General features: G+C 38.4%; 1 protein-coding gene across 1 annotated transcript in view; it reads right to left on the reverse strand.

Annotated features, from left to right (window-relative positions):
• LOC127834538 (ribosome biogenesis protein bop1-B-like) overlaps positions 1-25,395 on the reverse strand; it is a 48,023-nt gene extending 22,628 nt beyond the window's left edge. Inside the window, exons 1-11 of the mRNA XM_052360443.1 lie at positions 25,252-25,395; positions 23,301-23,456; positions 18,685-18,849; positions 18,197-18,348; positions 17,024-17,144; positions 11,437-11,538; positions 8,917-9,042; positions 8,242-8,352; positions 4,688-4,849; positions 3,802-3,882; positions 2,857-3,059 (exon numbers count right to left, since the gene is read on the reverse strand). Of these exons, the coding sequence (XP_052216403.1) occupies positions 2,857-3,059; positions 3,802-3,882; positions 4,688-4,849; positions 8,242-8,352; positions 8,917-9,042; positions 11,437-11,538; positions 17,024-17,144; positions 18,197-18,348; positions 18,685-18,849; positions 23,301-23,456; positions 25,252-25,314 (1,442 nt within the window). The 5' untranslated portion in view covers positions 25,315-25,395. The remainder of the gene's footprint in view (positions 1-2,856; positions 3,060-3,801; positions 3,883-4,687; positions 4,850-8,241; positions 8,353-8,916; positions 9,043-11,436; positions 11,539-17,023; positions 17,145-18,196; positions 18,349-18,684; positions 18,850-23,300; positions 23,457-25,251) is intronic.
• Positions 25,396-27,249: the final 1,854 nt, after the last annotated feature.

Raw genomic sequence — 27,249 nt, forward strand, 5'->3', positions numbered from 1 at the left:
TCCGAATGTTGTTTCCGACATTTGTATTTTGTTGTCGGTTTTCCGAGATATTTATTTTTTGTAAAAGTGACTTCACTTCAGTAGGTAACATAACATTATATATTGACTAATTCTGAATTGAAATGCTGTTATTTTACACCCATTTGACGTCAATTATGTGTGAAGCAAATACATTTGTCGGCGTTTAATTGCTTTTTATTGATTCTGTGATTAAACTTATTAAAAACTAAAAGTAGTTGAAGATTCGCAGTTTGCTATTTTGAGTAAATTTTGCGGATTAATGAATGCAACAATGTGTGAAGCAATTACATTTGTCGGTGTTTAATTGCTTTAACGGGAGGGTTTTTGTCCGCAGATGCGGATTCACGATTTGCTATTTTGATATATATTATTGTATGCCATTAACTAGTTCATTGTTATGATTAGCTGATTAGTGGGCCTAAATAACCGAATCATTGACATATTTGACAAAACAGTATGCTTTATAAATTGTCTGCAACAATGCAATTGAAAACGTTACAGTCAAAGATAAATTCAATAAGTAAATAAGACAAATTATTTACATGCTAACGAATTGTTAGTTGTTAACAGATTTTTACTTTTATTTTCGCAAAGGTTTCAGAAACTTCCCGGAAAGCACGTTTTTTTGCATTAATGAGCTATGACGCGATTAAACGTTGCACTTAATCGTATTGCATTCAATTGCGGTATGTTTACAGTTAATGGATACACATTTTCTTTCAATTTTACACCCCTGAAAACACAATACACAAAACACACAATGGGTAATTTTGTTGGATTAATGAATGCAACACTAAGTGAAACAATTACATTTGTCAGTGTTAAATTTCTTTTACGGGATGGTTTTTGTCTGCCCCCGTTTTTTCATGGGAGGGTTTTTGTCCTCCCCCGTTTTTTTCATGGGAGGGTTTTTGTCCGCCCATGTTTATTCATGGGAGGGTTTTCGTCCGCCCCCTATGAAAATGACGGGAGGGTTTTTATCCGGGAGGGGTTTTGTCCGTATTCCTCCGCGGGATAGCCGCTGACTTTGTTGGTTTCGCGTGAGCTGTAATGTAGTCCATTTAAAGTTGGCAAATAGGGTTAGAAGCAAAATAGACATGATGCCGCCCAACAGAAGTAAAATATAAGTTATAACACCCCCCTTCAGAAGCAAAATATGAAGAAACCCATCCCCAACAGAATTTCTTTATTTTGCCGTCCTGGGGTGAGATATATGCTTAACTGGAAGGGCCCTTAGAAAGTAACATTGAAATATAACCCTTAGATACTGAAGAGAAGCAAACAGCATAAGACCTGAACAGTCTGCGAGTTACTCGCAGGCTGATCTGGTTTTATGCTGTTTGCACATAGCCATTGTCACTTTGCTTCTGAGAGGGAAAGGGTTAAAGTTATTTGCATTTCAACAAATTCAAAGTACCAATCAGCTTTGGGACTCACCACACTATTGCTACCAGGCAATCAGCTGGATTGACTCAACACACTATTGCTACCAGGCACACAGCTTTGCGACTCACCACACTATTGCTACCAGGCACACAACTTTGGGACTCACCACACTATTGCTACCAGGCACACAGCTGGGTTAACTCACCACACTATTGCTACCAGGCACACAGCTGGGTTGACTCACCACACTATTACTACCAGGCACACAGCTTTGGGACTCACCACACTATTGCTACCAGGCACACAGCTTTGCGACTCACCACACTATTGCTACCAGGCACACAGCTGGGTTTGCGACTCACCACACTATAGCTACCAGGCACACAGCTGGGTTGACTCACCACACTATTGCTACCAGGCACACAGCTTTGGGACTCACCACACTATTGCTACCAGGCACACAGCTTTGCGACTCACCACACTATTGCTACCAGGCACACAGCTGGGTTTGCGACTCACCAAACTATAGCTACCAGGCACACAGCTTTGCGACTCACCACACTATAGCTACCAGGCACACAGCTGGGTTTGCGACTCACCAAACTATAGCTACCAGGCACACAGCTGGGTTGACTCACCACACTATTGCTACCAGGCACACAGCTGGGTTGCGACTCACCACACTATTGCTACCAGGCACACAGCTGGGTTGACTCACCACACTATTGCTACCAGGCACACAGCTGGGTTGACTCACCACACTATTGCTACCAGGCACACAGCTTTGCGACTCACCACACTATTGCTACCAGGCACACAGCTTTGCGACTCACCACACTATTGCTACCAGGCACACAGCTGGGTTGACTCACCACACTATTGCTACCAGGCACACAGCTGGGTTGACTCAACACACTATTGCTACCAGGCACACAGCTTTGCGACTCACCACTGTGGCACACTATTGCTACCAGGCGGCTCACCACACTATTGCTACCAGGCACACAGCTGGGTTGAATCACCACACTATTGCTACCAGGCACACAGCTGGGTTGACTCACCACACTATTGCTACCAGGCACACAGCTCCCACACTATTGCTACCAGGCACACAGCTGGGTTGACTCAACACACTATTGCTACCAGGCAATCAGCTGGGTTGGGACTCACCACACTATTGCTACCAGGCACACAGCTGGGTTGACTCACCACACTATTGCTACCAGGCACACAGCTGGGTTGCGACTCACCACACTATTGCTACCAGGCACACAGCTGGGTTGCGACTCACCACACTATTGCTACCAGGCACACAGCTGGGTTGCGACTCACCACACTATTGCTACCAGGCACACAGCTTTGCGACTCACCACACTATAGCTACCAGGCACACAGCTGGGTTGCGACTCACCACACTATTGCTACCAGGCACACAGCTGGGTTACTCACCACACTATTGCTAACAGGCACACAGCTGGGTTGGGGTTCCATGCAATGCCCTTGACCTTCTCCTTCACTGTGAGTGTCTTCATGCAGCGCCCAGTGGACACTTCCCACACACGGACAGAGCAGTCATCTGACCCACTGACCAGCCACTGACCGGACGGGTCCACAGAGATGCAGCGGACCATGTCTGTGTGGCCCAAGTAGACCTGTAGTCAGATATCGAAACTTAATGCAAACAGGATTAGTGTTTTTATGTGTACAGAGCATTTAAAGTAAAAATTAATGAATCATATCTTTTATGTATCAAATAGCTCTTTCCAAAACCTTTTAGTGTGCCAATAGGAGATTCGGTAGTCCCTGATACTGAAACCGTAAAAACAAGCACCTGGGCTTAGAATCTTAAAAGATAACCATAGGTAAATGATTACACTGGTAAATTATTACACACTGATTTATAATCCACAATCACACTGTCTTATATCAGCAAAGTATTCACCAGTCTGCAGATTTCAACATTCACCTCTGATTAAATGGAAGTAAAGAAAGAGAAAGTTGTCCCCAAACTTTAACCATGGTAATATAACAAACAGTTTAAAATTTGGAACATCTGTGTAAAGGTCAGTCATGCACTGGTAGCTAATGAACCAGGTTTGCTCAGATCATCAGTTTTAAATAGACAGACTTACACCATTGCCTTCTCCCAAGAGATTAACATAAGCAAGATTATTTATTTCACAATTTGGTACATGCCACCAGTCTTGGTTCGATGAGTCTGAGCAAAGCTTTGGTAATGTAATTGTTCATCTTACACTTTCAGGAAGATGTCATCTGATTCAAAATCATAACATACAATGTTTCTTTGATGCATGGCATTTTACAGATGTTACATGGATTGTTCAACACAATTTAAAAAGCAATTATCAGGCCCTGAGAGGGACAGATTCCTACCAGAGACTGAGTGGTGGGGAATGGCTGTAAATCTTTAGGTTTGGGCAGCCTTGGTATCAAATCCTCTGGGTCCACATTCATCTATAACAGAAGAATATAGGGATTTAAGTCTTTCCCACTTAGAAGCCAAGTGAAAATATTTATGTGCAAACAGCATAAAACCAGAACAGCCTGTGAGTAACTCGCAGTCAGTTCAGGTTTTATGCTGTTTGATGCTCATCAGAATCTAAGGTTTGGAGATAAAGCCTTACAAACATGAATATAGTAAGAAAGGTCTTTAATTAAATATAACTTTCTAAGAGACTATAAATGTATCCCACCCTAGAAATAAATATGACAATAACATGCATCAGTTTGACTTCAATATTGGGTTAAAATATATATGTATACAGCTTCAAACGATGAATATAATTATGCAGGAAACCTGTCACAATTTATGGACATGTTGAGACGTTTCGTGTCTATAAATAACACTTCTGAATTGAAACTTTTTTATTTCTCAACATGATGTGCAGATTGTTCAAAATGGTAAAATGGACATGGTTTCCACCTTAAAATCAGGAGGTTAAGAGATTTATCTCTAATTGGGATGAGCATTCCAATTAGCCTGACTGCCTATTTTGTCTTCAATTTGTGGTGGACTCCCTATGCTTTCTGAGAAAACTGACCTTTGTATGAACTCTGTACTACAAAAAGTTTTGAACGCATTGGGGAAGCCCATCACATCCTTAATATTAGTTTCACCTCCTGTCTAATCAGTATGGCTTACAAAGTACCAATAAACGTATTTTGGTTATTTTTAATTCAGCTTTAAGCAACACATCTTTATTATATAATCTTTTTTCATGATCAAGCTAGAACCAATATGCTACAACTAAGAAGTTACCCTTGTCTTTCTCTGTCGTGGACACAGGTACAGGTCAAGACAGCGTTCAAATCTTTCGCGAATGAAGTTGCTGTAGCCCGGCACAGTACGCAGGTTGCTAAACTTCTGAGGCATGAAGTTCATCCTTCGCTGTTCCGGCTCCTGGTCTCGCCATTTTTGCTCCTACACAACACAATCAAAATGTGGCTTGCTTGATTTTATTAAAAGACAGTTTCAATCTAGCCTCACAAGTAAGCTAAGAATATTTAACTAGTAGCTTACATTTGTCTTAACGTAAAAATTTAATTGCCGTTGGCTTACCAATCATAACTGATATAAGCTTATTGACAATGTAACCTTTTTATCACCCATTCATCTGTATACAAATGGAAAGCTTTCCTCTTCCTTAATCAACAAAGACAAACAAGAAACCATCTCAGACAGGTGATGCTCCCCAAAGTTTTTTTTTGTCACAATATTGCGCGATATATTCATACCTGTGCGGTATGTAGGAGTGGAGTGGGAGTGAACTCCATTGAGTGCACCCAGTGCAAACTGTGGGTACACAAAAAGTGCAGTGGCATCAAGGGAAGGATCACCAGCATCCCGGACTATGTATGTCCGAGATGCCTGGACCAGGCACGTCCAATTGATGGAAGACCAGTTACCCAGGTGGTTGTCGACGGCTCACTGCTGGATGTTGAGGTCAGCTTCTGCTATCTGGGTGACACGCTATGTTATGGGGGAGGCTGCGAACGCGCCATCATCACCAAATGCTGCACTGCCTGGGGAAAGTTTAAGAAGCTACTACCAATACTGACGTCGAAGCATGTTTTCCTTAAAACCCGTGGCAAAGTGTTCAATGCTTGTGTCCGGTCTGCCATGTTACATGGTAGTGAAGCGTGGGCACCATCCGCTTCTGATCTACAACGACTTTGTAGAAACGACAGAGCAATGGCCCGCTGGATCTGCAGCGTCAAACCTGACGACGGAGTCGACACTGACACGCTGTATGGTAAACTAGGGATACCAGAAGTCACTGCATCACTTAGAGCCAGACGTCTGAGGTGGTATGGGCATGTCGAACGTGCCACTTCTTGCATCAACCCTATCATGAAGATGGCCATTCCTGGTGCTAGAGGTAGAGGAAGACCAAGAAAATCGTGGTCTGACTGTGTCAGGGATGACCTGCACACCTGTGGCATGGGGAACACAGACCCACAGAACAGAGGAGCGTGGAAATCAGGGGTTAGACGCTCTGGCCGCCTGCTGCCTACCCCAGCTACTGGGACTAATCCTGGCAGCAGATGACAAATAAACTCAGGATCAAGTCAAGTCAAGTCATATTCAAATAAAAGGAAACGTCTAAAGGGGCATAACTTTGGACAAAATAATACGATGGATGATTTAGCAACTTAAAAATTTCAAAGGGCCATAACTCTCTAAATAAATCATCTAACCAGAACCCACAAATAACATTTGCATCTCCTCAAGGTAGTTAAGCTTCCCATAAAGCTTCATTGTATTCCAGTCAGTAGTTGGGGAGAAATAGCCCGGACAAGAATTGCACTATATGTACAGCTTGTAGAAAATTTCAAAGGGCCATAACTCTCCGACCATAACCGGCTGATAATATGCACATTTCCTGTTGGTAGTGAAGCTTCCCATAAAGTTTCATTGAATTCCTGTAATAAGTTGCTGAGCAATAGCTCGGACAAGAATTGCACTATATGTACAATGGAAAATTTCAAATGGCCATAACTCTGTGAAAAATCATCCGACCAGAACCCGCTGATAATATGCAAATCTCCTCTTGGTAGTGAAGCTTCCCATAAAGTTTCATTGAATTCCAGTCATTAGTTGCTGAGAAATTGCCCGGACAAGAATTGCACTATATGTACAGTTAATGGAAAATTTCAAAGGGCCATAAGTCTGTGAAAAATCATGCAACAAGAACCGGCTGATAATATGCACATGTCCTCTTGGAAGTGAAGTTTCCCATAAAGTTTCATTGAATTCAGGTCAATAGTTGCTGAGAAATAGCCCGGACAAGAATTGCACTATATGTACAGTTAATGGAAAATTTCAAAGGGCCATATCTCTGTGAACAAGATGTGTTTGTGAAACACAATGTCCCCCTATATGACGTTTGACCTTGAAGGATGACCTTGAACTTAACCCTTCACCACTCAAAATGTGCAGCTCCATGAGATACACATGCATTTCAAATATAAAATTGCTAGCTTCAATATTGCAGAAGTGACATTACATGAGCAATTTTGACCCATATATTTGATCTTGAAGGATGACCTTGACCTTTCACCACTCAAAATGTGCAGCTCCATGAGATACACATGCATGCCAAATATCAAGTTGCTATCTTCAATATTGCAAAATTATTCATAAAATAAGCGATTTGGGCCACATATATTTGACCTCTGACCTTAAAGGATGACCTTGACCTTGACCTTTCACCACTCAAAATGTGCAGCTCCATGAGATACACATGCATGCCAAATATCAAGTTGCTATATTCAATATTGCAAAAGGACTCATAAAATGAGCGATTTTGTCCACATAATTTTGACCTCTGACCTTGAAGGATGACCTTGACCTTTCACCACTCAAAATGTGCAGCTCCATGAGATACACATGCATGCCAAATATCAAGTTGCTATCTTGAAATTGAAATACTGCAAAAGTGTACATTAAATGAGCGATTTTGACCCATATATTTGACCTTTGACCTTAAAGGATGACCTTGACCTTTCACCACTCAAAATGTGCAGCTCCATGAGATATATATACATGCCAAATATCAAGTTGCTATCTTCAATATTGTAAAAGTTATTGCAAATGTTTAAGTTGGCGCAAACCAACCAACCAACCAACAGACCAACCAACAGACAGGGCAAAAACAATATGTCCCCCACTTCTATAGTGGGGGACATAAAAATCATCCGACAAGAACCGGCTGATAATATGCACATCTCCTCTTGGTGAAGCTTCCCATAAAGTTTAATTGAATTCCGGTCATTAGTTGCTGAGAAATAGCCCGGAAAAAAATTGTGCACGGATGGACGGACACATGGACAGACAGACGAAGCGGAGACTATATGCTCCCCCCAAACAATTTTGGGGGAGCATAACTAAAGAGTTGTAAGCTTACTCCCTCCTTTGCGAAGAGTACTCAGGAGTTGAAAGCTTACATCCTCCTTTATGAAGATTACTTAGGAGTTGAAAGCTTTCTCCTCACCTCCTCCTTGTATGAAGAGTACTTAGGAGTTGAAAGCTTACCTCCTCCTTTGTGAAGAGTACTTAGGAATTGAAAGCTTACCTCCTCCTTTGTGAAGAGTATTGGAGTTGAAAGCTTACCTCCTCTTTTGTGAAGAGTACTAAGGAGTTGAAAGCTAACCTCATCCTATGTGAAGAGTACTAAGGAGTTGAAAGCTAACCTCATCCTATGTGAAGAGTACTAAGGAGTTGAAAGCTTACCTCATCCTATGTGAAGAGTACTAAGGAGTTGAAAGCTAACCTCATCCTATGTGAAGAGTACTCAGGAGTTGAAAGCTTACCTCCTCCTTTGTGAAGAGATACTCCGGTGGAGGATTGTAGCTCTCAGCGTGGCCAGGTAGACTAGTCTTGGGGGCAGGTATGTGCTGCCGGTACCGTTTGCTGATCTCTGTCTGAAAAGTTGGTTACATTTAAAGGTTTAAGTGCGACACTGTTGCATCTCATACAGAAAGTTTAAGCAGATATGACGGATTAATACTCAGTGTACAATGTGGGATATAAATGGCATGTCTGAATACAGGATGTGACAAGGAATAGTTAAAGGGAATGTATTTGTTTAAGGTCAGTACTTTCTGGCAGGGATACTATGTACTGAATAAACAGGTATTTTGATATAATAGCCGCAACAAACATATGTTCTTTACCATCTTTATCTCCACATAGAAGTCTGAACTAGCATGTGAGTCATTTAAAAGGATATCTTAAAACTGATCTAAAAAGTTCAGATACTTGAGAAAAGTTTGCTTTTGTTTCATAATCAATTGCAATATCCTTGTAGCAAAGCAGACATTGTGCGATAGAAAATTAGCATTTTCATCAATTCACTTTAATGTAAGGTGACAATACCAAATAAGCCACCAAAAACATACACAACAAATATTTAAGCCTATCAAGACGTTATCCAAAAGGCCAACTACTGAGGGAATCAGAAAACACAGGTAAAATTCGGTACTCACTTCCTCATCCTCGTTCCAGATCATGTAGAACTTGTCATCCTGCTCCTCTTCTTCTTTCTCCTGCTCTTCCTGTGTCTTCGATGGCTTCATCCATCCCATCTTCAGTGCGTGAACCATCTGACCCACCTTTAGACACAGACAGCAGGTTTGAATATCAAGACAAAATAAATTGTTAAGTAAGACAGCAAATGTTCAGGTTATTTTGTTCTTGAGAAAAGTTGGAAACGTTATGAAATTGTTATCTCCACGATTTTTGAAAAGCGTGGCGATATTGTGGTTATCTCCGCCGTCTGTCCGGTTGTCCGTCTGTCTGTCTGTCCGTCCGTCCTGGCCACTATCTCCTCCTACACTATAAGCACTAGACCCTTGAAACTTACACACATGGTAGCTATGAGCATATGAGCGACCCTGCACTATTTGGAATTTTGATCTGACCCCTGGGTCAAAAGTTATGGGGGTTGGGGTGGGGCCGGGCCAGAGATTTTACTCATTTTTTTAGGTTATTTTACTATAATTTCTTCATTTCTACACCGATTGTCTTCAAATTGATACTGAACCTCTCTTATGACAATACGGTCAATCTCAACTATGCATGGCCCCATTACCAACCCTGGGGCGCCCCGCCCACATAGGCCAGTCCCACCCAAAATTGCATTTTACTATAATTTCTACACCTATTCACTTCAAATTGATACTGAACTTCTTTTATGACAATATGGTCAATCTCAGCTATGCATGGCCCCATTACCAACCCTGGGGCGCCCCGCCCACATAGGCCACGCCCACCCAAAATTCCCTTTTACTATAATTTCTTCATTTCTACACAGATTCACTTTTTATTGATACTGAACTTCTCTTATGACAATATGGTCAATCTCAACTATGCATGGCCCCATTACCAACCCTGGGGCGCCCCTGGGTCAAACATGCGGCGTGGGGATACGCGTCGGCCTCTGCCGCGCCATTTCTAGTTTAATTATGTGTTCTGAACAAAAATATCGCACTATATTACCAGAATTTGTCACAACAATGGCCAACTAGAGCTTTGTCACAGACGTGACGAATACCCCCACATGCCGCATTGACACATAATATTTTGCATGTTGTCTTCACAAAAATCAGCGGACACCATGCTCAATGTTTAAAACGCACTAAATGACCCCATGTAGTTTTTCACCCGGCATGGCCCATGTTTGAACTTGACCTACACATCATCTAGACACAACTTTTGACCAAGTGTGGAGAAGATCGGATGAAGACTACTTGAATTAGAGAGCGGACACCATGCTCAATGTTTAAAACGCACTAAGTGACCCCATGACCTAGTTTTTAACCCGGCATGACCCATATTCGAACTTGAGCTAGACATCATCTAGATACATCTGACCAAGTTTGGTGAAGATCGGATGAAAACTACTTGAACTAGAGAGCGGACACTTAATACGGACCAACCGACAGACCGACAAGCTCACTCCTTTATACCCCCTTAAACTTCGTTTGTGGGGGTATAATAAATGAATTCTGTGCTGCATGTTGTGATATCCCTTTATTGTTCAGAAACCCACTTTGACCAATTTGAAGTCCTTTAGGAAATCAAATTAAATTCATGTTCTTTCTTAATATATTCAAGTTTGAAAGGCTTCATTTCCAACCCTAAGATACTGATGAGTAGCAAACAGCATTAAACCTGAACAGACTGCGAGATACTCACAGGTTTTTTTATCTGATATTGGGGAAAAGGCTTGGCCTTTTTAGAGGGGAAAAAAATCTCGCAAAATGCCGGATTTTGAGGGAGAAATCACGCAAAATGCCAGATTTGGGGGAAAATAAGGAAAGTCTTAAATAATCAATTTAACATATTTTACTCTTTTTTAAAACAAATTCAAGGCAACAGATAATTTAATTATGCAATATGTTCTATTTTCTACACTAGATCAGGTTAACTTATGTATTAAAAGTTAAAAAAAAAAAAAATGGCGAAATAAAATCTGGGGGAAAATTTACCTGCTGAGGGGAAAAAAAATCTGAGGGGAAAGTGCCGTTTTTCAGTGGGTCACAAAGATCAGGTTAACTTATGTATTAAAAGTAAAAAAAAAAAATTTTGGCGAAATGAAATCTAGGGGTAAATTTACCTGCTGAGGGGAAAGGGCCGTTTTTCAGCGGGTCACAAAGAAGGAAAAAAAACCTGTACTCGCAGGCTGTTCTGGTTTAATGCTGTTTGCACATACATTGTAGCCATTTCCACTTTGCTTCTGAGTCAGAAAAGTTTAAGCAACATGATGGTATGGAATGTCTAAGTTGAAGCTGGGAATACATTTTTTAACTTTAATCTACGATGATATAAATGGCACCTATGGAAGGATGTAATTCATGTAGTACAAAGTGACAGAGACCTTCTTCTGACAGGTTGGTGTCAACAGACAGACAGGGGATTCCACTATAGCCCCCTTTACTTCGTTATTATAATTATGAAAAAAACTTGTTAGTCATTATTATGCTGGAAACATGTGGTTTACTGACCTTAAGCTTCTCCCACTTGGAGGGAATGAAGCTCCTCTTGTGTTCAGGTCGGTTGGACAGTGGGTGGATCATCACCTCGCTGGAGAACCAGTCCACCCACGGCTGTAATGGGAAAACACAGACTGGGTAAAATGGCATTTGATAAACGCATAAAGGGAAAACACTGGGTAAAATGGCATTTGATAAACGCATAATGGGAAAACACTGTGTAAAATGGCATTTGATAAACGCATAATGGGAAAACACTGGGTAAAATGGCATTTGATAAAAGCATAAAGGCAAAAAACACAGACTGTGACAACTGGCATTTGATAAAAGCATAATGGGAACACAGTGTTAAATGGCATGTGCTTAATGCCTATGGGAACACACAAACTGTATAATAGCTCATGATAAATACCTGATCATTTGTGAACCAGCCCACCAACACAATCTATGAGGCTGTAAAAATACCCAATAATTTTCACAGCAAGACCTTTGTGTTTACAAGGAGCAAACAGTCTTCAGAATTTTCCCCAGGCCCTTTTGGCACAGTCCTTCTAAAGTGCCTTAATTTCCAAACCAGGTGTGCCACTAAGCCTGAATATCCAAAGCCGGTGTAAACCTTGTGCTTGAATATCCAAATCTAGTGTAACCATGTGCTTGAATATTTAAATCTGGTGCAACAATTTGCTTGAATATCCAAATCTGGTGAAACCATGTGCTTGAATATCCAAATCTGGTGTAACCACATGCTTGAATATCCAAATCTGGTGTAACAATGTGCATGCATATCAAAATCTGGTGTAACCATGTGCTTGAATATCCAAATCTGGTGTAACCATGTGGGTGAACATCCAAATCTGGTGTAACCATGTGCTTGAATATCAAAATCTTCTTAAAAAATAATAAAGAAAGGAACTATTTGGACTAACTTCAATGGGACAGAGATAATGATGATCATTACACAACACTTTTGTCTCAAACCTGTAAAGCCACATGTCATGTATCTGTGATTTATTGTAAGCATAGAGCCTATGTACAGTCATTCATTGTGAAAACTTGACAGTCAATGTGTTCAGACCTGTTGTGATTTTCCAGATAAGTTGTAGAGCTCAACAATCACCAAGATGTGCATATATGTTATTACAAGTTTCTATTTTGTTATTACAACTTTTTTCGTTATAAGTTTTTCATAAGAGTTAAAATGTGTGAATTTTATATATCAATAATAACAGTAAGCATAAGAGAAAAAAATAACAAGTCCTGCGTTTGTTAAATACATGCCCCCTGCTGAGCTTTGAAGTTGCACAGCAACTTTTCTAGAAAAAATTGTTTTGTCCAACTTCGCCAAAGGTCAGTTGACCAGAGCAAAAGTCATGCTCCATATGTCACGTAGGAAGACTCACATACCGAAAATCAGCGCTATATCTGAAAGCCTTGCGTAAAAAACTCCTTAAAACACTTACTATTGAGAAAACTTCTAAGTACAACATTCTAAGTACAACACCCATAAGGCCACGACTTTTTTTTTATTGGTTTACAAAAATTATTTTGAAAATGGTCCATCGGGCGGTCGAAAAAAAAAAAAAAACATCGGAAAAAAAAGTTAATACTAATAACATCAGAACAAAGACAACATATCTTTTATAACCTTAACACAGAGACAAAAAATCAAATTATGCAATGAAACACATCTATATCTTCAAATGAAATGAGTCATAAAAGCACCTTTTGTAACATCAGGCAATTTTAAACACTCCATTACATGACATGCGTTCTTCTCCTATTAAAACGAAAAACTGCCCTTCATTTCCATAATTCGATGCGCTTCATTACGCAATGCAATGCCCGTTGCATAAATCTTATATAAGATAAACTACTCATACACAAATTACCCGGTATGTGTTTGCTCTTACTCGACTTATGAGATCGTACATGAAAAAAAATCGAGGTAGATCGATCCATGCGTCGTCGCGGTAATGTTTGTCAAAGTTATTGTTGTCATGAAAACTCGTTGATTTACAACGCAAAACGTCTTATTTGAACTGATGCGAATTAATTTAATCATATTTGTCAACTTCGCTTTTGCTTTATTTTGATAATTTAATCCAAAGTTTAATGTTAGCAAGTGTTTTTTTTACCGGAATTGTAAACAAGGAGTCAGTTAAAGTCTTCCGAAAATGTGCAGTCTGTGTGAATTGACAGTTTGACGTCATCAAAGGAAAGCCGCTTTCTGTCGGAAGCAATAAAGCGACAAATTTCGCGCCGAAAAAATTGGCTTCCTTTGTCTAGCAATCAACATGCCGAACCAATCGTGTGTTTGTTTCTCAATTGCAATCCTCCAATTTAATAAAAGCACGTGCATAGCTCCGCCTTCGAATCTTTTGCCGAGAACGGAGGCGGAGTTTAATGGTTAATTGAGCTAGTGTTTTACGCAAGTTGAGTTCCGATTTGCCGAAATTACTCGGCCCTAAGCATTGAAACGACAAATACATTTATCAATGATTTTCCGAGATATACCGATTTGTTCCGATTTCCAAACTTTCTGTACAGTTCCTATAAACTATGGCGGACGTGTTTACAAAATTCCTAAACACATATATCGTAAATAATGGCAGTGTTTTATTGGATTATTTATACTAATTATCAAATACTTTTTTATCTACTATAATATCGGGTTTGTTTAATATAATTAACATGTTAAACAATATAGTTGCGTCACAGACTCGGAAATAAATTTTGATGGGGTCGACATTTTACTGACGCTGATTTTCTTATTGTCTGTAATTTTTACCCGAAATAAATTTTGAGAAGTGCCCATAAAAGGACTGGTACATAATGTGTCACATTGAAAAATATCCCGATCTCTGCAATATATGTGAACCAATCGTTGATTGTACTTACTTGATTTTATTCGCAACCGTACTCAAACCGAATCGTTTTTTTTTCTCGTTTCGCTCGTTTTGCAGTGCGGTCGGGAATAAAATATTTAAAAAAAAGACGATTTTCCGATTTTATTTTTTTTCCCTTTTTCCAAAAATTAGGGTCGGCGGTTTTGTAAACCAAGAAATATAAAAGCCGTGGCCTAACTTTGCCAAAATTCAATGGACCAGAAAGCAACTCACACTTCATCTATAGGTCATGTAGGTAAAGTCCAAAGCCCATAACTACGCCAAAAATCAATAGACCAGAACAAAACTCACAATTCATCTGTAAGTCATGTAGGTCAAGTCACACTTACTATCTTGTCAATATCTTGAAGCATTTTGAAAAACAGTCCGGGAATTGGAATGCACGACAGACAGTCTAACTGCTATATGCCACCCTACCAGTGGCATAAAAATGCATTTATCAATAACAAATTACAAGAGGGCCTGAAAGGCCCAAAGTTGCTCACCTGAGATTCAAAGGAACTGACCTGTTCTGTGCAGCCCAATATGTCATTAGAACAAAATGTTCTTACCAACTTTCATGACTAGTGAACACCCTGGCAGCCACCTTTTTCAACAGACCAGAACCATTTTCATACACATCCAAGATATCATTTAAACAAATATACTGACAAAGTTTCATGAAGATTCATAAGTCCATATAAGGAAAAATGCCCCGCCCACTGGTGGCCATGTTTTTCAAGCAACTGAAACCATTTTCGAACTTGTCCAAAATATCATTGGGACAAATCTTCTGACTAAGTTTCATGATGAATGTACAATAAATACGGCTTCTAGAGTGTTAACAAGGTTTAACTATAGCTATATAAGGGAAAATGCCACGCCCCCTTGGCCGCCATGTTTTTCCACCAACCGGAACCATTTTCGAACTCATCCAAGATATCATTGGGACAAATCATCTGACCAAGTTTCATGATGATCGGACAATAAATGTGGCCTCTAGATTGTTAACAAGGTTTTACAAAGCATTATATAGCCATTTTAGGAAAAATGCCCCGCCCCCTGGTGGCCATGTTTTTTAAGCAACAAACCATTTTCGAACTCATCCAAGATATCATTAGGACAAATCTTCTGACCAAGTTTCATGAAGATCGGAAAATAAATGTGGCCTCTAGAGTGTTAACAAGGTTTTACTATAGCCATATAAGGAAAAATGCCACGCCCCCTGGCGGCCATGTTTTTCAACCAACGGGCATCATTTTTTTAACTTGTCCAAGATATTATTGGGATGAATCTTCTGCCAAGTTTCATGAAGATCGGAAAATAAATGTGGACTCAAGATTTTACTCTAGCCATATATAGCCATATAACAAAAAATGCCCCGCCCCTTGGCAGACATGTTTTTCAAGCAAACGTTACCATTTTTGAACTCATCCAAGATATCATTGAGACCAATCTTCTCAACAAATTTCATGAAGATTAGACAATAAATGTGGCCTTTAGAGTGTTCACAAGGTTTTACTATAGCCATATATAGAAAAATGCCCCGCCCCTTGGCAGCCATGTTTTTCAAGCAAACGTAACCATTTTTGAACTCATCCAAGATATCATTGAGACCAATCTTCTGACCAAATTTCATGAAGATTGGACACTCAATGTGGCCTCTAGAGTGTTAACAAGTTTTTACTATAGCCATATAAGGAAAACTGCCCCGCTCCCTGGTGGCCATGTTTTTTCCCCGATCTGGACCATTTTCGAACTCGTCGAAGATATCAATACAACCAATGTTTTGACCAAGTTTCATGATGATTGGGCAAAAATTGTGACTTCTAGAGTGTTCAAAAGGTTTCTTTATAGCCATATAAGGAATACTGCCCCGCCCCCTGGCGGCCATGTTTTTCAACGGACCAGACCATTTTTGAACTCAACAAACATATAATTTAGACAAACATTTTGACAAAGTTACATGAAGATTGGGCATCAAATGTAACTTCTACATTGTTCACAAGGTTTTTCTTTTTTTTGACCTAGTGACCTAGTATGGACCCAGTTTCGAACTCAGTTAAGGTATCAATGGGACAAATGTTCTGACCAAATTTAATGAAGATCAGACAATAAATGTGGCCTCTAGAGTGTTCACAAGGCAAAATGTTGACGAAGCACGACAGACAAAAGGCGATCACAAAAGCTCACCATGAGCACGTTGTGCTCAGGTGAGCTTAAAACAAGGCAGGATGATCAATCTACCAAGTTCCCTGCTCAAGTGCTGGCTGACGTCCTGTGCCAAAGCATAATTCTGGGGCAAGGTTTGCACATATATTTAGTATTATAAATAAATAAGTTCAAATTTTTAAAAAATTGTGATATCTGTATTTCTGGACATGAAGCACTCATATACAATTGAAGATGTCTGAAGGACGTTTGTAAAATACCGTAATGTTCAAAGATGAGAGCCTTGTTACTGCAAGGCTGATGTTAACCCTTTGCATGCTGGGACATTTTTTGTCTCCTAAAATGGCGTCTGCTGAATTTCTAAAATTAGCATTTTTAAATATTTTTTTTCAAAGAATACTATAAGAATAGCAACAGTTTGAATACTGATGAGATGCCACGTTTTGTGGCGTCTCATCTGGATCCAAACTGTTTGCAAAGGCCTTCACAATTCGGTTCCAGCACTAAAGAATTAAAATAAAGAGTCCTGTGAGACCACATACCGCATACTGTTCCTCGGTGGACTGGGTGGGGTGGGTCTTACCCAGCAGGTTCTGTACCAGCTGTACATCCTCCTCACTCAGCACAATGTTCTGTCCTGTCAGCCTGTTGTGCACTGTACGCCTGACATGGGACAAGGCACCAAAAATTACAACTTGCAGCAATCTATTTGGTAGTTTAAAAAGAGTACCAATTCTGTATTGAATGAAAATCCCATTTAGCCATATGTTCTGTCCAGTCAACTTTTTGCTCACATATGCCGTTAACAGTTTGGCAAAATGACAATTAAAAAGGATTTGTCATACATTTACAAACAAGAGCTGTCTCCATAGGATGACATATGCCCTCCAAAATGCTTTGATAGAAGTTATGTTCAGTTTTAGAAACCTAAACACAGATTGGGAAAATGCGTACCCTTAGTTCAAGGTCAAAGGGGTCAAAATTTGTATGCGTATTGAAAGGCCTTGTCCATATACACATGCATACCAAATATGAAGGTTACATCTGAAGCGACATAGAAGTTATGAGCTTTTTTCTAAACCTAAACGCAGATTTTGAAACATTATCGCGGATCCTATAGGGGTTTAAGATCAAGGTCAAAGTGGTCAAAATTTGTGTGCGTATGCAAAGGTCTTGTCTATATACACATGCACACCAAATATGAAGGTTACATCCGAAGCGAAATAGAAGTTATGAGCATTTTTTGAAACCTAAATGCAAAGTGTGACAGACAGACAGACGGATGGACAGTGCGATCACTATATGCCCTCCTTCAGGGGCATAAAAATGTTAAAATTATTTTCAATGAGGCAAAATACCTCTACTGACCTGATGTTACAAATATATGTTCATTTATTGATAATCAGCATTTGAAATCAGAGAAATTCAAAAGGGTTTATTCCACTTTAAATAAATTAAGTATTTTTTTAAAGCTTCAATTATTATTGCCTTTTTCATGTAAGTTTGACATTTATTGGGCTTGTGCTAAGGTCAACCTTGGCTTAACCAATAATAAGCAAACATAGACATGGCGCTTTTACCAAACAGACCTGAACGTTCATAACCAAAGCAAACTGAGAATATGAGCAAAATCCAAAAGTTCTGTAGACCAGTGTATGGTTTATGGGATTTGTTTTATTTGAACCTTTGCATAACCAATACCCAATAATTCCTACCAGTAGTTAGGATCATCTGCCTTGTTTAGGAAGTCATCAAGATTGTCTCCATGCTCGGGTTTGATGAGTTTCCTCCCCTCTATGTCATAGCCGATGTGTTTGTAGTTCTTGTACCACTCCATTGGGATGTTGCCTACTGTGTTGCGAATGTCCTACACACAAAGATAAAAAAGTAAGAAAGATTGTATTTTTAACAAGAGTTGTTTATTTAACATGTATCACCTCTCTTTTGAAGCAAAGTAGTTTAACAGTTCAATTGTTTATACATGTGTTGCTTGAGCAATGCATGGAGAATGTAAGTCTGACCATGTTCTTTAAATCAGGGAATATTCTCACTCCTTGGGGAAGAGGGCAAATGCCCTTCTATCGAGGGAATTTTACACTTAAAACTTTGATGGGGTATATTAAAAAACTAGCTATTTTTCATATGCATTCTGATTAAAAACATGACAATTGTTTCATAGAATCAATGCATTCACATTGAATACCTCTTCATCTGAAGAATCCTGTTCATATTCGTCCACAACAGCTGGTTCTTTTGCATTAGTACCTATAGCAATATTGTCAACTGAATCACTCAGCATTAAGTCCTCGCCATCATCATCATCATCATCACTATCACTCCCCTGTTCTTCCTCGTCAGAACTGTCATCCTAAAAACAAGGCATTTAAAAACGTTTTTTTAAAATAAATAAGCAGCATGCCATGCAATTTTTAAGTACTAGAATTGTGCAGCCTGACACCTCAACCTTGCTTTCCACAGGCCATCATAAAGTCCCTCCCAGGTGCCCTTGAATTTTGAGTGTCAGTCCCCATAGCTCTAGAAATGTTCCAGTATGGGTAAGTGTACTTTTTCAGGAACTGCAGCTAGCCATTCTGGCCTATATGAAAAGTTTGACATATATCCATTAAGTCTTTTAGTATTTACATAATGATATGCCAAAAATCACTTTATATTTAAGAAAATATAAGAAAAACAGCAAACATTTGTGTTAATGAAATTCTTTAGCATTTTTATTAGGGCAAAGGACAGAGAAGGGTGTATTCATAAGTATGCAATAAAAGATTGAATCAAGTTTTAACAGATGTATTGAGAAATCAATCCAGTTGCCATTTCACATATCTATGCAGGAAAGAGCTCAAAGTAAAAATTGATTGCTATCAATGAATCACTTTATAGCTGTTTTTCTTTAAGAGAAATAATACACCTAATAACATCATTTGACATGATAAGTGAAAAAACGATCTAAGTATGGAGGGCGCACCCCTCCCAAACACACCTGCAATAGTCCCTTGGTGTAGTGTTTTTCCCAGGAGGGCAAAAGGGCATGGCGCATTACTTTCAAAAAGGGCATTTTAGCGCGCAGTTTAGGCAAAAAAGAGCATAAATGTTCCGTGAATACCTGAATTAGGAAGAAACATGTAATCACATCAGAGGCAGTGGTGGAAAAAAACAAAATATAAACAAGCACATTTAATGGTAATTGATGTATTAAACTTACTTTGATTTATATTAATATATTAACCTTGCAATGTACATTTAAGTACCATGCTGTTTCAATACACAGTACAGCACGACAAATATAATTAAGCAATATATGCATATGAATCTGATTATACACAGATGCACTAACATATAAATGAAACCATGTTTGTCTTATCCCATTTTCTAACGATACTCTTGTCAGATGTTTAACATTGCAAGTAAATTGATCGCTAAGTTAACAATACGCAAACACTCGTTTCCGTGACATTCATCCACTGAGTAATTACAAATAAATATGTTGTTGCTATCTAAAACATTTTTATGCATTGTTGATTACCACAGACATTTCATTAATTCCTTCTAAATGTATGATCTTCATCGTAAATTTGATTGTTTGCGACGTTATTTGCCATTTTTGCAGAGTCACAATTTTATTCTGTATGTCCTCCATCTTGATAAAATGATTTAGCGACAGGTGCGCATAGCAACGTAAAATCGTATAATACGTCCACCTAATACGCAATTCGCATTTTGTTTAATTATATGTCTCAGTAATTATTTCAATAATTAATTATCTTAAAGACGATAATGATAAAGAATTAATTTGTTTGTGTTTTTAAATGTAAATATGCGTAAAAATATGTTTTGATATAATTGAATTATGCACATGAAATGCACAATTTCCACGAGGATAAAATCCAGATTTTCATCAAAAGTCTCCGAAGTAACAGTCCACGATTTAATCGTGGAGGAGTACACATCAATGACTGATTAGTGAGCTTGGTATAACATAGCCTCTGACATTATTGATTGATATTGACACCGCGTTATTCACGCATAACTAATTCACAACTGCACGAATCTTCGCTGCCTTGGGGCTATAATCTGATACTAGTCGGCGTAGAAAATTGGTCAAGGGGCAATTAAGATGTTATCAATAAGGGCGGAAAACAGCGGTTGCTCATGAAAGGGCAGAGTGGCAGCCTTTGGAAAGGGCAGCGTGGCGCTAAATGGCTTTGAAAGGAGGCAGGGTGGCGCTACAAAAAAGAGCATGGAGACGCGCAATGCTAAAACGGCCTGGGAACAACACTAAGGTGTCTGAACTAAAAATTAAATTGTGGATAGCACTGCTGATGATTCGGTCTCTTAATGTTAAGAAGAGAATAAATACAGACACATTGATGGAAAATGCTATACTTGCTTAAAACTAGCATCATTGACGAAATTGGGACCTGATGTTTGCGTTCTATCAAACAAAAAGTAAAGGCCTCTCCCACACACTTTCCTTTAAAACATTTTGCCAGGTCTTATATTCTAGATATTGAACATGTATTACATGTACATTCCAAAAATGGTCCAAATAGTTTTTATTTGATGCATCTTTCACATTAAAATCACAGTCAAAATAAAGCCAGGGTTTTCATTAGGATTCTTTGTAGCAGGCATTTTAGTTATTCGAGGAGGCCAACCTGCTGGGGGGGGGGGGGGGGGGGTCCGGGGGCATGCCCCCCCCCAATATGCCAAATCGTTGCTTCTGAGCGATTTTGGGCACATATTTTACATGATTTTCCTCAGTTAAAATAGAGGATATAAATGTGAATTGTTAAGTCCTCAGGTTACATCAACTCTCAGGGGTGTCAATTGTCCAGAATTTGAAATCCTGAAAATAAAATCTGGGTGCCGATAGGGCCCACGGCGAGTTCAGGGCCCCCGGAAGCACCTGCAATTTAGCTTCTTTGAAACAAAGAAATCGCTTCTCCTGAGCTTTAAGACACCTGTATTTTTAACAGATTCAAAACAGAAAAAACAAAAAGTTTGGCTAGCAAATATCACAATCTATTTCTTTAAATTTTCATGTAGATGCATGGGTCTGAGGTGGAATGTCCCCGTCGGGGGCGAAGGGCCCGGGCCCTAGCTTAATGTATAATTTCTGTGCAGTACATAACATGTATTCTTTACAGTATTAATGAAAATCTGAATTAAACAAACACTGGAAATTTTAACATTTTAATAAGTTGTAACTTCCAATAATGACAATGACATTTCAAAATATATAACTAAAGCAATTTAAATGACTAGTCCACAAGTAGTTATTCATATTGCAAATAAGAAGAAACAGTACAAACTGTAAACATCTTTATCACCTGTCAAACAATAACATTCAATATAATTAACCTCTACTTAACACGATCCCATTTTACGAAGAGTATGTGACCAGCAATTCAAATAATATTACCAAAGGAGTAAGTTACCTTAAGAAAAATAAAGTCTGATAAACATCACAATAATTAAAACAATAATACTGAAGCATTTTATGAGCAAATACCTGAACATTTATAAGTAATACTGTGTTAAGAGTACACAATGAGTGTCTTTTTCTGAAATAATTGATTATTCAGTTTATAAAGATTGTGTGCCTGTTGACATGAGAATAATTGTTTTTATTTGATTAACTTAGGCATTTTTTTGGAAAAAAAATCGGGCATAGGTTGCCCCAGCTGATGCAATCATAGGATTTAAATATTTTGCTGAGGAAGCTTCTTTGGGCCATTTTTTTCAAATACAAATTTGGACATAGCTTTACATTGCAGTGCCAATTCAATATATTTAGCATTTAAGGCAACCGAGTCCGACCTTAATCATGAAAAAATCAGGAAAGTTTGGGGCTCGAGAGTTTCATTTATCCTAATGAAAGACTCACCCTCCTGTAAAATGTGGTAACAAATAAATCCACTTACCGCTCGGAGGATCAAACCTCCACGGAGAAACCAAACATCAACGAAATCTGTCGAAAATCGAATAAAAAACGAAATGAAAGTGTAGCAGGAAAGTGCATTTATCCGGAGGTGCCGGTAAATGATAAACGTTAAGAAAACTGGAACAAGATAACTTCAACAGCGAACTATCGTTCTTACTCGAAACACAAACGAAAAAGTCGTTTCTTTTTTTTTGACATATCCAATTGTTGACTTTTTCACAGTTTGTGACCTCAAAGTCGTACAGTCTCGTTACCCGCTCCGCAATTGGACAATTATATCGATACAACCAATTAGAAAGCAGTTAACATATATCGGTTAAGGTTGTTTACTTCCGTTTCAGACAGTATATTAACAAATACTAAATACATATCTCGTCATCGTCGTGAAAATTTGCCGATGTTTTTTTTATAAATTTTCTTTCCGAATTTGAGCCGGCCTGAATAACATTTGAGGCGGTCAAATCGGCCGCCGGCCGCCTCCTAATGAAAACCCTGTAAAGCTGCCTTTTACTTTTAAGTGAACTTAACAACAGATTTGTTAGCCCTCCGCCATGGTGCCCCATCATAAAAGATGCCACAAAAACAGATAATATGTGTTGTGTTCTGAGAAAAATGGGCATAATACATGTGCGTAAAGTGTCTTCCCAGATTAGCCTGTGCAGTCAGCACAGGCTAATCAGGGACAACACTTTCTGACTAAATTGGATTTTTGCCAAGAATTGACTTCATTTAAACGAAAAAATGTTATAAAAGCGGAAAGTGTCATCCCTGATTAGCCTGTGCAGTCCGCACAGGGACGAAACTTTACGCACTTGTATTATACCCAGTTTTCTCAGAACGCGACTCATATAATAGCCTACCAAGGAAGACGATGCCACCTCCTCTTCCAACCCAGAGTACTGGCTTGAGTCTGAATCTCCATCATCATTTACATTGTCATCGTCAGAAGAACTGGAGTCTTCATCTTGATCTGATACATCTTCCTCATCAGGTGGCTCATTTACAAACAGGTCCACCTTTATTTTGATAAAAATTGAGAGTAGTTCATTGTCAAGTAATGACCAATAATGCCAACTTTACATACATGCCAGACATCCCGATCTTGGCAGGACAGTCATGCTTTTGAGGTGTTTTTCCAGGTGTCCCTATGAGACATAATTTGTCCCAACATTCGTAAAAAATGACCTAAATTCTATAAGGTCACAATAAAATTCACTATTCAAGCTCTGTCTTGCTTAAAATTACCATGGCAAATCCCTTTATTGCACCCTTTTAACAAACCATACATTATCATACTTGTCGAGTGCACAAGTGTTGTTTTTGACACTATATCAGAAAGCTATGGGCAAATTATTGATTTAATCGGGCATTCACACCATGGTGTTTTTATGAAATAGTTGCTAATTGCTAGCAATAGATGCATTGTAGTGAATAAAAAGCAGACTGCTATTGTATTTAATGGTTTATATCAAGTCCAAAGACACTATTTTCAGTCAACTGATTTATAGAAAATAGATTGTACATAATGCATTAGCTGAAATAATTCGCGTTCAGAATAAATCTGAACGCTGAAACTCCGGTCTGCAAGAACCATAACGAAAAATAAATACAATACTATTATATCAATATGCTTAAAATTGCAAAATAACATTACCAACTCATAAAGTTTTAGTTAATTAGTCCATTTTTACCTCAAATAGCGTCAATTTGATGTTAAAAGGCATAATTTGTTTCAGTTAAACTTCTGCTTAAATCGAAATACAATCACTGACCTCTCGCCATGTTATGAAATATTTAAATATCAACCAATCAGAAGAAGGCATTACGGTGTAATAGGCTGCGTTATCGATTAAAATCTACCTGCCGTATACAGCGGGCACAGCGATTGGAATTGAAAATATGAGTAGTGTGTTGATTTAAATTGGTCAGGCGTGCAAAATTGAAAGAGTCAATACATAATTCTTACGGAACATTATTGAGAAATGAATTATCTACACAGGTATGTAAATATTATTGCAATCCGTTGATATTAACTGTCTGATATCGGGGCTTGAATGTTGCGCACCAAATTCCTTGCGCATCAATATAGACAAAGAAGGAAAACTCTCGCTATTGAAAAGATAGAGTGGACTATTGACGCCAAGAGTCTGCCAAAGCAAAAATCATCAAAAGACTCTTAGGCGGCAATTTATATTGACTACATAATGCATCAATCTAAATTGAGACTTATTTGACAACTGGTTGAATAAAAACAGTGCTCGAAGGGCATACATCATGTAACACCATTTACAAGTGCCTCTGTCCTAAATGGATGTCAAATAGAGGTATGCCCCACATTTCATGTTATGGAAACATCTGCATAGTGCCTGTGTCTTCCGGAAAATGGAGAACGCTGTGGTCATAAAATTATTGGACACATTTATTGTCAACATTGGCCAGACATTTTGAGGTTCTAGAAGAAGTATACTGATTTCTGACGACAGTAAAGGAGGCATGATTATTTGTTTTAGGTGTCATGCTTTTTCGTCAAATGTCTCCACATTTTAAGAAATGACAATGTCCTGATTTGGACCTGAACAATTCTGGCATGTATGCATCTTACATTAATGTGCATATATATAAAGACAATATACGTGATGACTGGCAAATTAACGAACATGTTAAATACAATTACTGGAAGACAGATATTTATTTATGTGTATTACAATTTACAGAAAAACGACACGATTGATGAAACACGAAAACTTGTGACAATATAAAATAAGTCAATACAATCATTACTGTTTTCAGAAATATAAACTAAAACCTTACGCCGCTATTAAGTATGTCATTATTTTTGTTCACTGCATCAAGTTTCCTCTTTGAAGAAATCATTGCATTAACAAATAATATGCTTTTAAAAGTAAAAACGTGTTATTGTGCTAAGGGAAGATTGAAGAGTATTCACAACGGTTAGAAAGCACCTGTTTTATTGAGGTCACATAACCCCAAACCGGAACTCCTGTTTTTAGGGTTACATCGGTTTGATACTTAGCACACATTGTTCAGTGCATGCTGCATAGGATTTGTAAAATACATTGCAAATGGAATGTTTTGGTATCAATTTGAAGTTATATTTGTAAGCAATAAGAAAAAAAGCCATTTTTGTGCTCTACTTTTTCTGTTGATGGTTCCCGGCTTTGAAAGTAGGTCGTATTATTTGAGCCCAAAATGGTCGCCTGCACAGCTGTCAAAACCGGTTTGCATATTCTAAGGTGAATATTTTGAGTTACAATGTATAGAATTTAATGACATCCATTTTTTCAAAAGATTATGCATTTATCTTTCCAATGATGTATGATGATGTAGTGGGTCATTGCTTGATCATGGTAAAAATTGATATCGAACTTCAACTATTTTATATGTAATATAGAAGGAAATTAATTGCGCATGCGTAACCTTTAAACGACTAATTCTTGCCCTAATTTTGTCTGGAGTTCCTTCCCCTTTCACAACGTAAACAGTTAAGTAAGGTAGATCACGGAGCGTATATTGACCATCTCATCTAGAGTCCGTGGGTAGATCTAGGCAGGAAAAAAATGGCTAGGTAGGGTTACCCAAACCACATTTATTTTTTGCATAATACTCGTTATCATTATTTGGATGGCAAGCGACTGGATTTCCATTGTTAAGAGTTGTCTGTCGTCTGTAAACTATTGGATCATTTATTTTGGACAAAATAGTAAGAGTATCTTGTGTACGCAAAACAGTATACATTTTTGCTCCTTGTCAGAGTACTTCTCTTTAAAATATCTAGATCAAGTTTAGATATTGGTCACTTGCCATCAAAAACTGGGTTAATTAAACACTTGACATATTGTCATATGATATTGTCAGTCGTGTGCTTCTATAAAATATCTTGCCTGGATATGTATTTACATGTATTACAAAAATACAAACAATACATAATTTTGAACCTAAAGATTGTATGTTTTTCTCATTAATTCATTAAGAAGATTTATACAGACTTCAATTTTTGCGGTAATAGTCATAAGTGATTGCATGGTACTTTTATGCTGTCAAGACTTTTTACCTTTATATTAAACAGAGTAAAGATTGTTTTTATGGCAAAAACTTGTGTTTTCACTGTAACAGTGTAAATGATTGAAAATCTTACTCTCTAGTGTTGAAGGTGGCCCTGCATGTATCACACGCTTGACATGTCTTAAATCTCCCCCCATACCTTGTGCCACAGATGCAAATACAAGCCTTATGCAACATTCACTAGGTGGCCTCTGGAGATCAGCAAGGATCATGGCTTTGAGCTGAAAATTTCACAAATAGAGCTATTTGTTTCAAAAACCTGCCACGTGTCTTTTGAAACCAGTGTAACCCAGATCATCCTGCCGCAACCATGCATACTGATCAGGTCTTTTAGTGCCTTGCCTTAACATTGTAGGCCCTGGTAAGCCCACACATTTGCATGCATGCTGATCTTGGCCTACACTGGTCAAAAGGTTGGTTTTTGCATGACACAACTCAAACAAGGTTTGGAAATGTTCTAGAAATGAAGGTTGTCTTGTTTGAACAAATTAGACATTTTTGCAATTCGTTACAAACTAAAATGTTTTCTTTTTAATTAAAGCATTTTAAAATACTTTAAAAAAGAATGGAGGATTTTAAATCAACTAAAACAATTTATGTGGCTTGCCTGGTAATTTACCCACACCTAAAGCATTATCTTTTGTATATGTGCTGAAGAGATACTAACCTTTCCCTTACTGTCTTCCTTAGAAGAGTGGAACATAACCACCCTGGCATGCTCTGATT

This window comes from Dreissena polymorpha, chromosome 6, assembly GCF_020536995.1.
Source record: "Dreissena polymorpha isolate Duluth1 chromosome 6, UMN_Dpol_1.0, whole genome shotgun sequence".
Taxonomy (NCBI): Eukaryota; Metazoa; Mollusca; class Bivalvia; order Myida; family Dreissenidae; genus Dreissena; species Dreissena polymorpha.